Raw genomic sequence first — 14,953 nt, 5'->3', positions numbered from 1 at the left:
CACGGATGGAGATGATTAAGAAATAGAAAAATAAATTTTCCATCTTCCACTTCCATACTTCAGAAAAATAAGAAGAACCAAAGCCAGTACAACCACGTATCGAACCAGGAACAAGGGAGGTAAAATACATCTCAAAAAGGAATCTGCAGCAGAACCAGCAAATGGACTTGGTCCCAGATTGTGTCTTCAGACACTCCCAAGATGAACAGATTTTAATCAGATTTATTGTAATGAAATACAGCCAAACTGTCAAGAGTTCACACATGCCATACTGTCCCACAATTATTATAGGCAGCAAAACATTGCATTTCTTTCTAAAGGACCAATATTGTGCCATGATCTGTTACACGCAAAGAACGGGGGATTGTATTCTTTGCAGCCCTGCCAACATGGGCAAAAATCAGGTGACCAAAGCCTTTACTGCCACCCTGCAAGGTTTCCACAAATGGCCATGCTTGGCTCTTGCCTGATGAGTCCTAGCAGAGATAGGATCATGTGGTCTAAGGTCTGCATCTTTATTTTATATGTAGTACTTCTGAGAAGCATTAAATCTGCTTTATTTTTCTTGCAGTACCGCTAAGAAGCATTAAAAAGTATAATGTAATAGAGACATTTAATATCATCTAGATCAGTATGACAAGAACAAGAAATTGCAGAAAAAGCAGTGGAAATCACTTAATCCACAGTCCCTGCTTAACAACAAAAGAAAAGAGGTCACTGGGAAACCACTGTGGAAGAAAACATTTTAGTTTTCTCTGTATCTTTCCATGCTTTTAAAAAATTGAATCCATAATTGCACAGGTGTCACAGGGAGGAACAAGTGTTTGAAGTCTAATAGCAGCTTCCTGCATGAAACCAGCTATAGATAAAGCCTGAGGTTAAAACACAACATCCCAGGGTCGCTTTCCAGAGCACCATCCAAAAAAGCACCATCCATCTTTACATGCATAGAAATTAACCACAGAAGTGAGTTTAGCCCAGTATGTTTTGTCCATTTCTAAAGGGTCCAAATGCTGCCATTAGCTCTACAACCCCAGTCCCACTCTGTGGTGTGAAGCCCTGGGCTAATGCTCAGCACCACTTCCATAACTCAGCGAGTGCCTCTGACACCATGGGCCTGCAGGACCCAGAGCAGCACAGCCAGGGGCACCTGCAGCACAGGGAAGATGTTGTGCTCTCACACACCTGTGAGCTGTTTCCAATGTTCACTTCCTCTGCTTGACATTAACCTATGGTCGTAGTACCAGGGAGAGCCTAAGGGAAATTTATCTCAATTTTAAAGGAAAAAAATAAGATTGTATCCATCATAATCTACATGTTTTCCTGACATGTTTCCACATTTGTCATATTTTCAAAGTTTAATTGACAAACACAATCAAATCTGGCTTCCATTCTAATTCATTGTCAGAAAAAAAAAGTCTTTTTTTTTTACAGATAGGAAGGATTATTTCAAGCAGTTTTTCTTTCTCATCAGCACTCTCTTAAACAAGTTGCATTGAGCAATCAAAGATAATCTTCAGAAAGCCACAAATCAGACATCATGAAATTATATTCTGGGTATTTTTCTAGAGTGCTTCCTCTTTCCTACTTAAAATAAAACTGAAAGGGAAGTCAGTTTTATTCATCCAAGAACTATTTCCTCAAAATTTTCACTACTTGCTAAAAGATTTTAAATTAAAAAAAAATTAAATTCCCACGTATTCAAAAACCACAGCTATTTTTTTCACTTTTGTTTTAATCATTCCAAGCGTATATTAAAAATAAATTTTCAACATGAAATAATGCTTAATTCTCATAACCCTTGCAAATCCCCTTCTAGAGTAATAGTATAAATAACCACCTTTCCAAGGGCAGATTACTGCCCATCTTGTATCAGACCATGCCACCTGGTACTTACTTTCTCATGGCAAGCACCTGCTCCCTTTCAGTAAAAAGTAATTAAAATCCTGTAAGAGTTCCCTGTTCCAGGTCAGAATCAATGGCACTGACAAATGATAGGAACAAACCAATACCAAGCAAGAAGAGACACCAAGATAACTTTTAGCACTATAATGAAGTGCAAGTCAAAACACAGCCACTATTCAGATTAAAAAAAAATAAATTAAATCCATATTCATGTGTTGCAGCAGCCTTGCCAAAGCTTTGAGAAAAAGCACAGCAAAACTAAACTGCAGTAGTAACATTCAGAAATTGACTTTGTTGCTAAACATTTGGAACCAACCTTTACACACCAAAAATTGAGGCAAAACAAGTGACTCCTTCCAAAGTCAGTGACTTCCAGTGGCAAAAGAAGCCCACAAAAGTGTTTCACAGGAAGTGTTCACAGAATTAGAAATATGAATTACAATCTAACCCATCTTTTGTTCAACAGCACTCTTACAGCTTTCTAGGAAAGTGTAGTGCCTCTAATTCAAAGCCTGCAGCATAGAAGGGTTTTTACATTAGGAAAAAACAAAACCACTTGAGCTCACCAATAAACAGCTTTCAAATAGTGAAAAAAACAAATTTGGGGCATCATTAGTATTATCATAATATCTCAACAAGGAGTATGCAGAAGAGACCTAAGTGTTATATCCTCTAATACCAAGTTTTGCAAAAATGTCCTCAAATTCTGTGGTTTCTATGGGATTTTATCAGCTTTTTCTTCTTCCCCTCCACATCAGTGTATACAAGTAACTGGGTGAATGATGAAAAGACCCCATGAGAACTTTTTTACTCCCACTTTCAGTAGTTTCCCACTTCACCAAAATTAAACATACCATTATGTTTTCACACTTGCTGAGGGTTCCACTATGCAACACGCTGGGAGGGGTGGGGGTTTCCACTCTGCAGTGTCAGTGCTAGCAGGAAGCTGCTCTCCTTACAAAAAAGGGGAAGCTGCCTGTCTGCAGGGTTTTGAAGTCACTGCCTACTTTAACCCTATATGGGCACATCCGCCTCCCCCCAAAGTCAAGTGTGACATAGCAAGAAGCTAAACGAGGAGAGAGTGTAAGCACTGATTGCATCCCAACCTGTGCCTAACAGAACTGAAAGCACATCCTGCCAGTGTTGGAAGGCAAGACAAACTCTGCCTTTGAATGCTTTTGGCATTTAAAGAACATTTAAAGCACATGCTCTACTTTACAGGAAAAAACCCAGTCTTGATGTAGAAGCTACATGAATGTAGTGGCCCCCTGGTAAACCAGGTTTACTAAAAGCCAAAACTAATCACAGCCCTCTGCTCCTGCTGCTTTAGGTTCTGATGGCATCTGCAGCAGAGCTTGGAAGGCCTGCCAGAAGGTTTCCTAATATTTATAGAGAAGCCATCCTATAAATCCTCATAACTGTTGGAGAAGCTCTCCTGAATGCAGAACACATGTAGGGTTTCAAAAGAACCACAAACAAACACAAAACCAGAAAAACCCCAACATTTTCACTTCTGTTTCAGTAGGAAGAGGAGGGGCATTTCTTCAATGATACTATCAACACGTAAAAATCTTGCATCTCATCAAAGTAACAGAAAAATATACTTCCAAGTCAAAAATGCAGTTTTGGTATTTCTGGCTTACTTGCTTTCCTTCTCTTTAGATGATAAAAATCTAATAGATTTTTCAAAGTAAACCAACATTTTGCTTTGAAAACTTTTATTTTTAATTAAAATTAACTCTAAGTTCAATTAAGAGTACAAGGACCCTAAAAGCTATTAAAAAGTTGGTTTAAGCTAAGAGTTTGATCAAGTACTAACTGAAAACAAAATTTATTGATAACATCGAAACGCTCTGGATAATTCAGGCTTGAAGGTACAAGTATATGAAGATTAGTCCTTAATTCCTTATGACCATAAAGCCATAATCATGCTCATAACTGACACCTACCCTACTTGGTGTATTAGTATTTATACATTCAACCACATACTATGTTTTTGGGCAAATAAGTGTCATTTTTTAGTCTAATTTTCAAGGCAAGTGAGTTTTGTGTGCTTATTCTGCTTGTCTGTCAGGTTCCCTCTATATCTAATTCCAGCAAGTAATTCAGATTTATAAAAAGTAGAGGTCTCAGTGCTAAAGAGCTATCTGCTCAGAGAACAGCTCAGGTTAGTGCCATGGCTAAAGTTAAAGAGCTTCAGCTGTAACAGCCCCATGTGGCTGGTGCCAGTCAGGATGCTCACAGCTCTGGTTTAATTTCATATTCAGAAAAAAAGAAAACAAAAGCCTTGAAATTACAAACTGCTCCCAAATCAGCAGTATTACATCACAACATAAAGTTAAGCTTAGTAATGCAGCAACAACGAATTTCCTGTAGAAAGAAAAAAAGGAAAAAAAAATGCAGTTCCTACTAAAAGTCTACAAGATGGTTTTCAAGTTGTTCTGTGGTGAATAATCTCTGTGTTTACAGTGTGTCTTTGAACAGCTCAAACCTGGATTCTCTTCAATCCATTCTACCCTATGTGTCAACAGAATAGCTGCCAGTTTCTCCATATGCTTTATTTTTGTGTCACATTTAAACATATATAGTTAGGGACGTATCCATCCTCCTGATGAGATTTGATTGTGCTGTCATTTTTCTTTATGCTGTGATAGTACTTTTCAAGAAGGAAAAGAAGATCTCATCTTCTATGATCCTAGCTGCACTAAGGAATAAAATTCTCAATTCCAAGGTTTTTGTGAAACAGTTTAATGACTAGTCAATTTATCAACATAAATATTAGTATTTTGCTAGAAATAACTTCTTAATGACTATTAAAAAATTTCTGTCGCTATTAAAAAATGTGACTATTAAAAAATTGCTGGTGGAATTTAGCTGGGGTGGTTTAACCCTTCAAACTCTTCCTATTGCCTTTCTCTTGGCACCTAGTATTTAAAATTCTGCCTTTTCCCTTTCTTTGTATACCATAATTTTTCCTATTTCCTTCTTATGATACTCCCATCTCTGAAAATATGTATGTCAAATTTTATTCTGATGCTACAATGCATTTTCAGTGCAAATTAGTAGTGTGTTCTAATAGTAATCCATTGCACCCCTCATTTTAAGGGGAAGGAGGCAAGACACATGACAAAAATCATAGAGTGAAATAGCTGGAATTCCACCCACTGGGAAAGGCTGGATGGCAGAACCACTGTGCAAAGCTGCTGTAAAGAAATGCAAAGTAAGTATTATTTTACTTTATATGAGTCTTACATAAAAGATTTTTTTTTTAAATTTGAAAGCACCAGTGTAGGATAATTTATAGTTAGAGATTTGTATTGTTCAGAAATCACATTGGGCAGTCTTAGACTTGAATAAAATTTAGTTCAGACATTAGAGAGCAGAAGAATGCCTCTTGGAAATATGTTAAGCCAAACTGTGCACTAGGAAATGCAGGCAAGCACACTGCAATAACAGTTCATTGTAAAATTCCATATTGTTGATATGTGCTGCCAAAACACACTCCCCTGTCCTCCCATCCATCCTTTCTGTGGCTTCAGACAAATCTCTGATTATGGGACTCATTCTGTGCCCCTCAGTCACCCACTTCTGAGATCTCATCTAAACACACACATCACTTGGTAAAGTCAAACCATTCTTGTCCATCAGTAGTGTCCATTGCAGAAACCTCATCCTCTGCACGCCTACATTAAGTGTATTCTACCAACCTCTTCCATACTAGCATATAATCACATCCCTGTCTTCTCACCTTCTCATTCTAAACTGTTCTTTCACATTTCCTGTAAATAAATGTCAGTTCCATTTCCATAAAGTTATGTCATTGTCTTTTGCCATCACCTCTGCTTTCTTCCTCATTCTTTACCGACTGTTCTGTTTCCCCAATCTACTTATTTCTACATCCTTATTAAAATTTCCATACTTTTACACAAAACCAAACCCACTTCACCACTAACATGAAGTCTTCAGTAAGTACAAACTAAATTACCAACGCAGAATATTGCTTTCACTATTTACTGATTTGCCTCTGCTTGGAAGATTTTGCACTGTAGGCATATATGGAACAGGGAGAATGTCTCATTTCTTATTATTACTGATTCAGGTCTCCAAACAGAATACATCTACAATTCTTGCTGTATGATTTAAGTGAGCTTCTGAAGAATTTCTAGTATGCATTGGACATTACTATGCAAAAATCAAGTACAAAGAATGGTCAAACAAAAATTTATATATAAAAAAAATAAAGTCAACAAGTTTAATTCCAGAGTGTTAGTTCCCAGCTGTCAGATTTCCATTAGAATACATTATAAACAGTTTCTAGGTAGCACTGTAGGAATTTTATATTAAAAATAAAACCAAAACAAAACTGCTAAAAAACCCTAACCAAGAGAAACCCCAGAAAACAACAAATTATGTCATACTACACCACAACAGGATTTTTTTAGTAATTTTAGCGACAATGATATAAGAAACCAGCCAGTAAGGAATGCCCAGAACCTGCTTGCTTTCCTTCACACCATCAGCACAGTGCTCTTGACTGCCCTGCCAGCTCCCATAGCCCCAAAGGCAGAGGGAGCCGCGGAGCAGCGCTGCTCCCGCTGGGGCTCGAGGGCGGCAGGGATGGAAGTCCCCGGCCGGTGCCAGCACATGACACCCACGTAACGGAGGCTGAGACTCAGAATTTCCTCTGGGGCAGCCCCTCCCGCTGCACTTTCGCTTTCTGCGGCTATAATGGTGACGGGGAGCCCGGAGCCCGCACTGCCCGCACGCCGAGCCCCAGCGGCGGCTCCCGGCTGCGGCGGCGGCCCCGAGCGGGGAGCGGCTCCCCTGGCAGAGAACATGGTCCTGCAGAGCCAGGTGAGTCTGCACCGCGCTACGGGCTCCTCTGTCCCGGGCTCCTCTGCTGCTGGGATTCCGCACTGGAGCCACGGACAGCTGCAGAAAAGCTGCAGTGACAGGAACTCTGTACGAACCGGGTATGGCAGAGCTCAGCCACCCACGGGCGCACAGCCATGCGGGACACAGTGACCGAATGTCACGCTGCAAGTTTAAAATTGCGATGCAGGCTATGAATTCACTGACATTCTGGGCATTAGGTCATGATTAGATCACTTGTAACTAATTGATACCACCCAGGAGGAAGATTACGTGGTGGTAGCTTTATGCAATGGAGGTGCTGAGAAATAGAAAAAGAGGTTCATGTTTCATGCTACTGTGCTAAGTGAACTTTTTTCTTCTCTGGAGGGGAGTAAGCGAAGAGGCAGAAACATAGATTTAAATGAATATTACCCAGATGAGATGGTTTTAGTATTGCCTAGGGAAGTTTAAAGTGATGCAGAACACTGCATCATAAATACAGAATCAAAGTTTACTTGCAGGGATGTTTGAATTTGTCTTTTGGAGTCAACCCCTCCCAAACTCAAGTGATGCTTTCCAGAACATCAGTAATCAAGTTTCACATTTGCAGCAAAGATGGGTACTTTTTCCCAAAGGTGTCTCTCAGTCCCTCTTTTTCCAAGTTAAGCAGCAATGCTGAAATTTCAAGAGTAACAGGACATTTGCATTGCAACATGGACCTTCTGTTACCTTATGCAACAGGATAAAAAATATTTTCTCTAAGATAAAAAAACAGGTTTTATTTTCAAAAAAATTGCAAAGAGATGTCTTCATTTTAACTTCTGCTACATCAAAAATACTCTCATAGTACTTTCCAGGGAAGTAAAGATTTCTGCTGCAACAAATAAGATCCAATTCTGGGCTAAGTTTCTCTGGTGCATTTAAGCTTTAAGTGGATTGGTAGGGACCTGATGCACATAAGTCATGCAATCCCTTGAGAAACGATTTTCAAATTAACTAATAAGATATTGCACTGCTTACAGCTTATTAGAAAGAAACACTGAGCAGCAACAGCACACAGCTACTGTGCCTGGGATTTAAAAGCTAGATTTAGCTGTCATGTCCATAATTCTTAGTGCATTGCTTATGTAAAGGAGTAGGTGAGAGGAGGGTTTAGTTTCATATTAAGGAAAGTAAAAAGGCTCTACAGAATGTAATTGCAGGATTAGTAAAAAGCGTAAGGCAGCTTTGCTCCACTATTTACATATCAAGGCAATTTAGGGAAATCCTCACATAGAAAACTTTAAAAATTGAAAATGAGATTGAGAAACACCTTGGTCTTACATTAAAGGATAAAACATATGTTTTCATATTTAAAAAATTATATGTGTAGAGAAGAATTTGGTAACTTTTCACAGGAAACTTTAAAGGTTAATTCCCCAATGAGATGAAATAATATTCAAGAACTTTTGTCCAACACTGATAGCTACTTTGGTAATATCTCTGCAGCTTTCCAGATATGCAAGAGATCTACATGTCACAGGATTTCTATGCATGAGAACATTTTGACAGTAATTGCCATTCATCTTGATGGGGAAAGTTAAAGAGACAAAGCAAGTAAATGCCTCAAGAATAACTTTTTAAAAAGAGCATCACAGTATGGGGCCAACACTTAAGAACAGAGAACCTATAAAGGCAACAGATGAGAGGAGTAGTTGAACCTAGCTGGGCAGAGAAAGAGGAATCATAAGAATTAAGGGTGGAAACTTGTCAGTTTTTGTAATATGTACAACCCTGATCACAGAAAATTAGGTTATAAAAACAATTTTAGCAAAGCTGCTGTTCCAAAACTAGAAGGACACTAAAATTTGAGATTGTGCACCAGAATGCATTAGTGAAGTCTACCAAGGTAGCACTAGACTTAGGGTGTAAGGAAGTGCTAAGGGAGGAAATCCCAGGAAAAAAAGTAATCATTGACTTTAGCCTCATGCAAAAGTCACATACTGGGAGACAAATGATCCTATTGTATGTGACTGCAAAAAGGAGCAGTTAAAAATAAAATTTAAAAACTTTACAAAGAACTGGAGTGAAAGTGCTTTGCTTGGACTACATATAAAGACAGTGGCTACTGCTTTCTAATTTGTGAAACCAGCTTCAGAGCATTCCCATTGAAACAGAACAAGTTACTGGTTTTTAACGCAGATAACACATTAGAGGAACTGAAAATATAATAAATGCCTGAATGGTTCACTTGCAAGTGAAGGTGATTAAAACAGTTATTTAATGCTTTAACTTGTAAGGACCCCTAGTCTCAACCTTTAGCTGCAATTGCCATGGACTTGGGTTGCCCTTTGTCACACAGGCACCCCTGCAGCAGCCCTTGCACAACTTCTGTCCTGTGCTAAGGAGACACAGATCAGCCTCGCTGTCACATCCCATTAGGGGCAAAGCTGATAAAACCTGCTGGGATTCCAAGGTGACATCGTTTCTTTCATTACCTTTGTCACAATATTGATTAGATTAGGTCTGAAGCCCATCTTTGGCCTGCTACTGACCCATCACATCTCCTGGGAAATTCTGCAGAGTGGGAAACAAAATTGAAAACGACTGGAACAATAGAGATGTTCAAGATGGTTATAGCTCATGGGACTCCCCCAGATGTGACAAGTGCTGATTTTTACTAACTATGCATCCTAATACATTAATCCCAAACTTGACAACTATGTATTACATTATCTCCTTCACAGTAGTCAGCCTTCAGGAGCTTAATGGCATGAAAATAACCCACCAAATATTTTCATTTCTTTCCCTGGAGTAAATGACAACATGGTCAAAGTGCTGCCTAGCTAATTTTCCCTATCAAAATTTTAAAGAGTAAATAAAGAGCAGGTTGGCTTGCTGTCTGTGCAGCAAACCTTGTATCAATTGTCTCCCATGCCATGTTTAGTTTTAAGTGTTTCACTCATGCAGGACAGCTGAAGATTCAGTTCAGAGAACAGCACAGCTGAGCCATATGGCATCCACATAATCATAGTAGTTAATAGCTAAAGACCCCTACACCTGCTCTTATGTTTTCAACGGGCTTTACTTACTGGCATTAAATGCTTCTAATACAATACATGCTCTGTGTTGGTCTAGGCTTTGTATGTGACAGATTTGATAGTTCCAAAGGAAAAAAGGACTAGTCTCAACTGCCAAATATATTTTTAGATTTAGACAGAATAAAAGTTGGAGATTTCTTTTTTTTTTTAACCTTTTTTTCAATGCTAGGTCAGTTTTTCCTCTCTCACATGTGGGCTGCTTTACAAATACCATCAATAGGCACAGCTGAACCACAAGGAGCCTGAGCAATAAGTTCAGTAAATGTCACTCCTCTTACCTACACCTTTACCTCCCACATCTAACACCCACTCCCTCTGACAGCACCAAAGCTATGGTTTGAATTTGCCTTTCTTCTACGCATTCTCTCCTTCTCCTTATCTTCACACGGCTTTGGGAAACGGGACAGCTCAGCAATTAGTATCCCATAGGTAAAATAAACATTCCTATTGGCAGTGGGGAAGCTGGAGCACATCTGTCTCACTCAGTAACACCCATGGCAGAAAATCACACACTGTGTTACCTGGAAACCTCAGGGTCTCACAAAACAAGAGCTTCCAAATTTGATTGTTGCATGCTTTGAAGGATCAAGCAAAATGAAGCAGAACAAAAACTGTGTATTTCGTTCCAGTTGAGCATGCCAGGACACTGTATCTAGATGCTTGTTTTATTTCCATGGGAGTAGAAAAAACATGACAAGAGGGAAAAGAAAAAGACATCTAAGACTTTCTTCTATATAAAATGTTATCTCTTAAACATACATATGAAAATACATATTCTAGGCTGCTGCTATTATCCTTTTCACAACTTCTAAGAATCCTTTAAGTCCTAGAAACTCTCTCATCCTGTTCTTGAACTAGTCATTCTTTTTTTCACTCAGAAAAAAAAAGGAGCAGAATTTCTCTTAATATATTTCCAGGTACTTTTATAATATAAATTTTTTTGTATATTACTGAAAGATTTGACAAGCAATTAAAATTGCATTGAAAAAGACTTCAAAAATTAAGGATGTGCAGAGAAAGAATAGTACTTGATTATGGATTTATTTAAATAAACTTGCTTTAAATACACTCTAGGATATTTAAATTGAATGAGATTCATCTATCTATACCCATAAATATTACTCCAAGCCCCAATAAATTCACACAATATATCTTCATGCTCTGCAAAATCTTACCTGTAGGTTATTACTGTGCAGATTTTAATTAAGATGTAATAACAGCTATTATGTAAAAAAAACCCTATGGTTTGGAACTTGAAGATATAAAAAAAGCAATATTCTGAGGATTGTCCAGGAACAGTAGATCAATTTTTTTATGCTTTCAGGGCTAAAAATTGTCAGAAGAGGTTTCAGCCAGAACTAGAAGGTTTTTTCTTTGGAAGGGTACAGTTCATCACCCAAATAAAAATGTTCAGAAGATCCCTTGCTGCATTATCAAACAATATCTTCTAATTATGTTACACTTTTGCCCTTGTTTAAACCATTAACCAAGTGATACAACAGCTGTACTCTTCACACATTCTAAAATAATGAAACCCTGAGCACAAACCAAAAGGAAAAAGTAACCATTTCTCAACACCATAATATAGAATTAAAAATAAATTAAACAGATATTTTTGTTGTACGCACTTATTTTTTTTACAAAACCCCACAGCCATTTATTTTTGCCCACAATATATATGACACAAAGCTAAGAGGACATTTGCACTGAAATCTTTCATTCATATTAACATGGGAAGAACCTTTCCTTCCTCAAAGTAATACACAGTACACGTGTGTGAGGAAAACAACTTTGCAGAAGTTTTAAATAGCTTCAGTGTCCAATAGACCTTGTCCCACTTCTGTGTTCCTACTTCCTCACCCTCTTTTCTGCATTGCCTCCTTACATGCACTACTTTCCCAGCTGCCCCAGCCCTCCTGCTGCTGCCCCAGCAGGTCCACGTGCCCTGCCTTGATCCCTTCTCCATGCTAATCCAATGTGTGGCCCAGCTGCCTTTGGCAGCAGTAATTACATTCCTCTCCTGCCCCATCAATTGCTGGCCTCTTCACTACCACTGGAAGTGGCTTTGATTACCAGGAAGAGGATTTTATTTCCATTCCCCACTTGCCTTCACTCCCCATCACCTTCTGCTCTAACCACGAGATGCACTGCACTCCTGCACACAAGGCTAAGCCCCTCTCCAGCTCTGCCACCTGGTACTTTGCAACCCAGAAAGAAGAAACCTGAGCTGAAGGCTGAGAGTTCTTGCTCTGTGCAGATCACAGGCTGGCAGAAATGGACTTGACACCGCTGGTTTTGTTTGATGGTTTCTAATGTGCCTTCCCACCAGAGGAACAGAAAGCCAAGACACCTAAAGCTGGCTCTCAGCTGTAGGAGTTTGATACTGTGCAAACTTCAGAGGGAAGAGGGTGAAGATGAAAAATTTTTGTCAGTCATTTGGACTGTGCCCAGCTGGCTTGTGCCAGGGTGCTTTCCTCTCCCTGGTGATTGCTTCATCCAGAGGCTAAGGTATAAATGTGTCTCCTACCCAGATTGCCTCTCACCTGCAGAGAAAGAGCTCCCAAGCCAAGTTTGAAAAGTATTTCAGAGCATTTCAGAAGAAGTGTACAGGAACTCACTTCTTTGAAACTGCTGACATTTTAGAGGATGAAAGAAGCTTCAAATCTCCAGGGCTCCAGCCTTACAGGCACTGAGAAAAAATAAATCCCTTAAAAAGAAAAGAAACAGAAGGAGGGAAACTGCCTATCAATGTATTTAGAAGTGAATATATTTAAATCCCTTGAGGAAGGAAATAGTTTGGGAAAGTGACAGTAAAAATAGAAGACTGAAAATGTCTGATTTTTCTGATATGTTTTAATTTTATGTTTTAATGAGAAACAGATTTTGAAATAAATATAATCCACAAAAGCAATACAATTTATTCACCAAAAGGCAAGAAGTTAGGAAAATACTATCTAGAAATAGTTGGATACAAATTTAATTTGTTTTCAGGGACTGTACCTGTTTATCATCAGCAATAGCCATCCCATTACTGCTTTTGCCCCCAACCAATAACAGAAATGCATATTGCTTTTTTTATTATTCAATAATAGCCTTCCTTACAAGACAGAGTATCCAAATCCCAGAACTGGTACTGTAAATCTCAGTCATCCATGCAACCCCTTTAGCCAAACTGGATGTTTGAAAGTAAACTAGAATAGCTCTGCCACACTGAGGGCAGCTTTATTTCACCTGCTGGTGTCTGCAAACACAGAGCTGGACAGCATCTATCACTGGCCTTCACTGATAAACACTTGAAATGAGAAGAATAATGCTGCCCTACCTGGAGTAGATGGGCAAGCTAGGCCAGCCAAGCTGCAGGGAACACACTAAGCTGGGGTGGGCTGTGACCAGACCCAAGTTCCCTCTGCAGGGTGCCCAGGTCCATGGGCAGGGACTGGGGACAAATTAAAGCAACTGCCAGCTTTCTCTGCCTTGTGCCATGGGGCATCCGTGCATATTTGAGGACTAAAACCAGACAACAGTAGTGAATGCTTTCAAATTGTAACCAGAATCTAGTTTAGATACATTGTTTTATGTTATCTTCTGACCTTGCTTTTGCCACAGGAAAAAGAGCTCTGAAAACCATGTTTGCATACTTAAATGAGAAAAGGAACTGGTATGCCCTTGTATTTTTCATTTCTGAAGGTCTTAAGGGAGGAGTGAGAACACACAGTAAATAAATAGCTTAACAGACTGTAAACAACTAAAGGTTCACCTCTTGCAAAACTATAGTCCCTGTGATTAATGTTTCAGGAATTATATTAAAGTGCAATAACTTTCCCTGTAGACTGGTGATACCCAGGAGAAAAGATTCTCTGCCTTGAATGACACCATGAAATTTGATTTGTTTATTCTAAAGAAAGAAATAACAACCTGTTAATTTAGATAGATTTCTTAACAAAACCAGCATCTTCCCGTTTTGATCAAAAATTAAACAATAAATATGAAGAAGTCAGGCTGTCTGACTGCATGAAAGAAAGGGAGAATGTGCATGAAACAGTCCTGTCCTGTAATTAATAATAAAAAATTGACAGATATTACCTCTGCTCTGCACCTTCCAGTATTGTGACTCAGAACTGTGCTGTAAAAGCTCTACAGATTGCTAACAGCTCCTTTCTTTAAGGGTTGTTTGTGCTAATAAAAACTTATGAACTGAGTAAAGAAGAATTTAGGGCATCAGTCACCACTGGATTAAGATAACATCTCAGAAACTTCAGGAGTTGTGGAGTTTGCCCTTACTCTCTGGTACTTTCTCACCACTCAGACCAATAATCAGAAATGTGCTGACTGACGTTAATTTTTAGGGCACAGACTCCAGCAGACTTGTTAAAGCAGAGAGGGAAATCCATCAATTGAGATGCCATGCAGCATGCCCACACACAGATGCAATCAGCACCAAAGCAGTGCTCCAGCAGAGGTGCCCTTACCCAGCTCTGCCCCTGGCAGGGTCAGGCTGGCTCTCCCCAAACGCTGCCTTTCCCACTCTGTTCCCATGGCAGCAAGCTCAAATTTCACCACGGGTTTAGCAGCTCTGTTCTGCACCACAGTCACTGATTAATGCCATGACCCTTGACTCCTTAACCTCAGCAGTGACAAAACAGAAGGCTCTGGGCTTACAGCCCCAAATTTTAAATTGGTTTAAGGATGGTCCTTCCCGTGCAGCAAGGACTTGCAAAGATGTTTTATATGAATAAACAAAGATCCTTTTTACCCCTCATAACCTTTTCTGAAATTTAGTAGCAATAGAAAAGTAAGCAGGTAACTGCTCTAGCACAGCTTTAAATAATTCAAAGGATCACACTCTTTGCCTACCTGAAAAATTCAGAGCAGGCCCTGTAACAGTAAAGAAGTTTTTAGTCAATTCTAAAATCATAAGAATACAGAAGACAGATGACACTAAAACTTAATTTATTTTCTATTTGGCAGAATTTAATAGAGCCTGAATGCTCCTCTCAGAAAACTGAAATAGGAGCCCAAGTTTTAAATAAACTTCTTCTGGGCACATCTGCAGGGAACAGTTCATGATCAAGCAGCCCTTGAAATTTCTCATGCCATTTGCTGTTACTGCAATG

General features: G+C 39.1%; 1 protein-coding gene across 2 annotated transcripts in view; it reads left to right on the top strand.

Moving 5' to 3' along the window:
- RASGEF1A (RasGEF domain family member 1A) overlaps positions 1-14,953 on the top strand; it is a 144,864-nt gene that overhangs the window by 89,460 nt on the left and 40,451 nt on the right. Inside the window, exon 2 of one of the 2 annotated variants that reach the window (XM_054637123.2) lies at positions 5,011-5,125. The exons of the other annotated variant lie outside the window; for it this stretch is intronic. Within the exon in view, the coding sequence (XP_054493098.1) occupies positions 5,084-5,125 (42 nt within the window). The 5' untranslated portion in view covers positions 5,011-5,083. The remainder of the gene's footprint in view (positions 1-5,010; positions 5,126-14,953) is intronic. 2 annotated transcript variants of the gene reach the window in all.

Source organism: Agelaius phoeniceus, chromosome 9 (genome assembly GCF_051311805.1).
Source record: "Agelaius phoeniceus isolate bAgePho1 chromosome 9, bAgePho1.hap1, whole genome shotgun sequence".
NCBI classification, from domain to species: domain Eukaryota; kingdom Metazoa; phylum Chordata; class Aves; order Passeriformes; family Icteridae; genus Agelaius; species Agelaius phoeniceus.
Note: the sequence above shows the minus strand (reverse complement) of the source record. Positions and strands in the feature narration are given on the sequence as shown.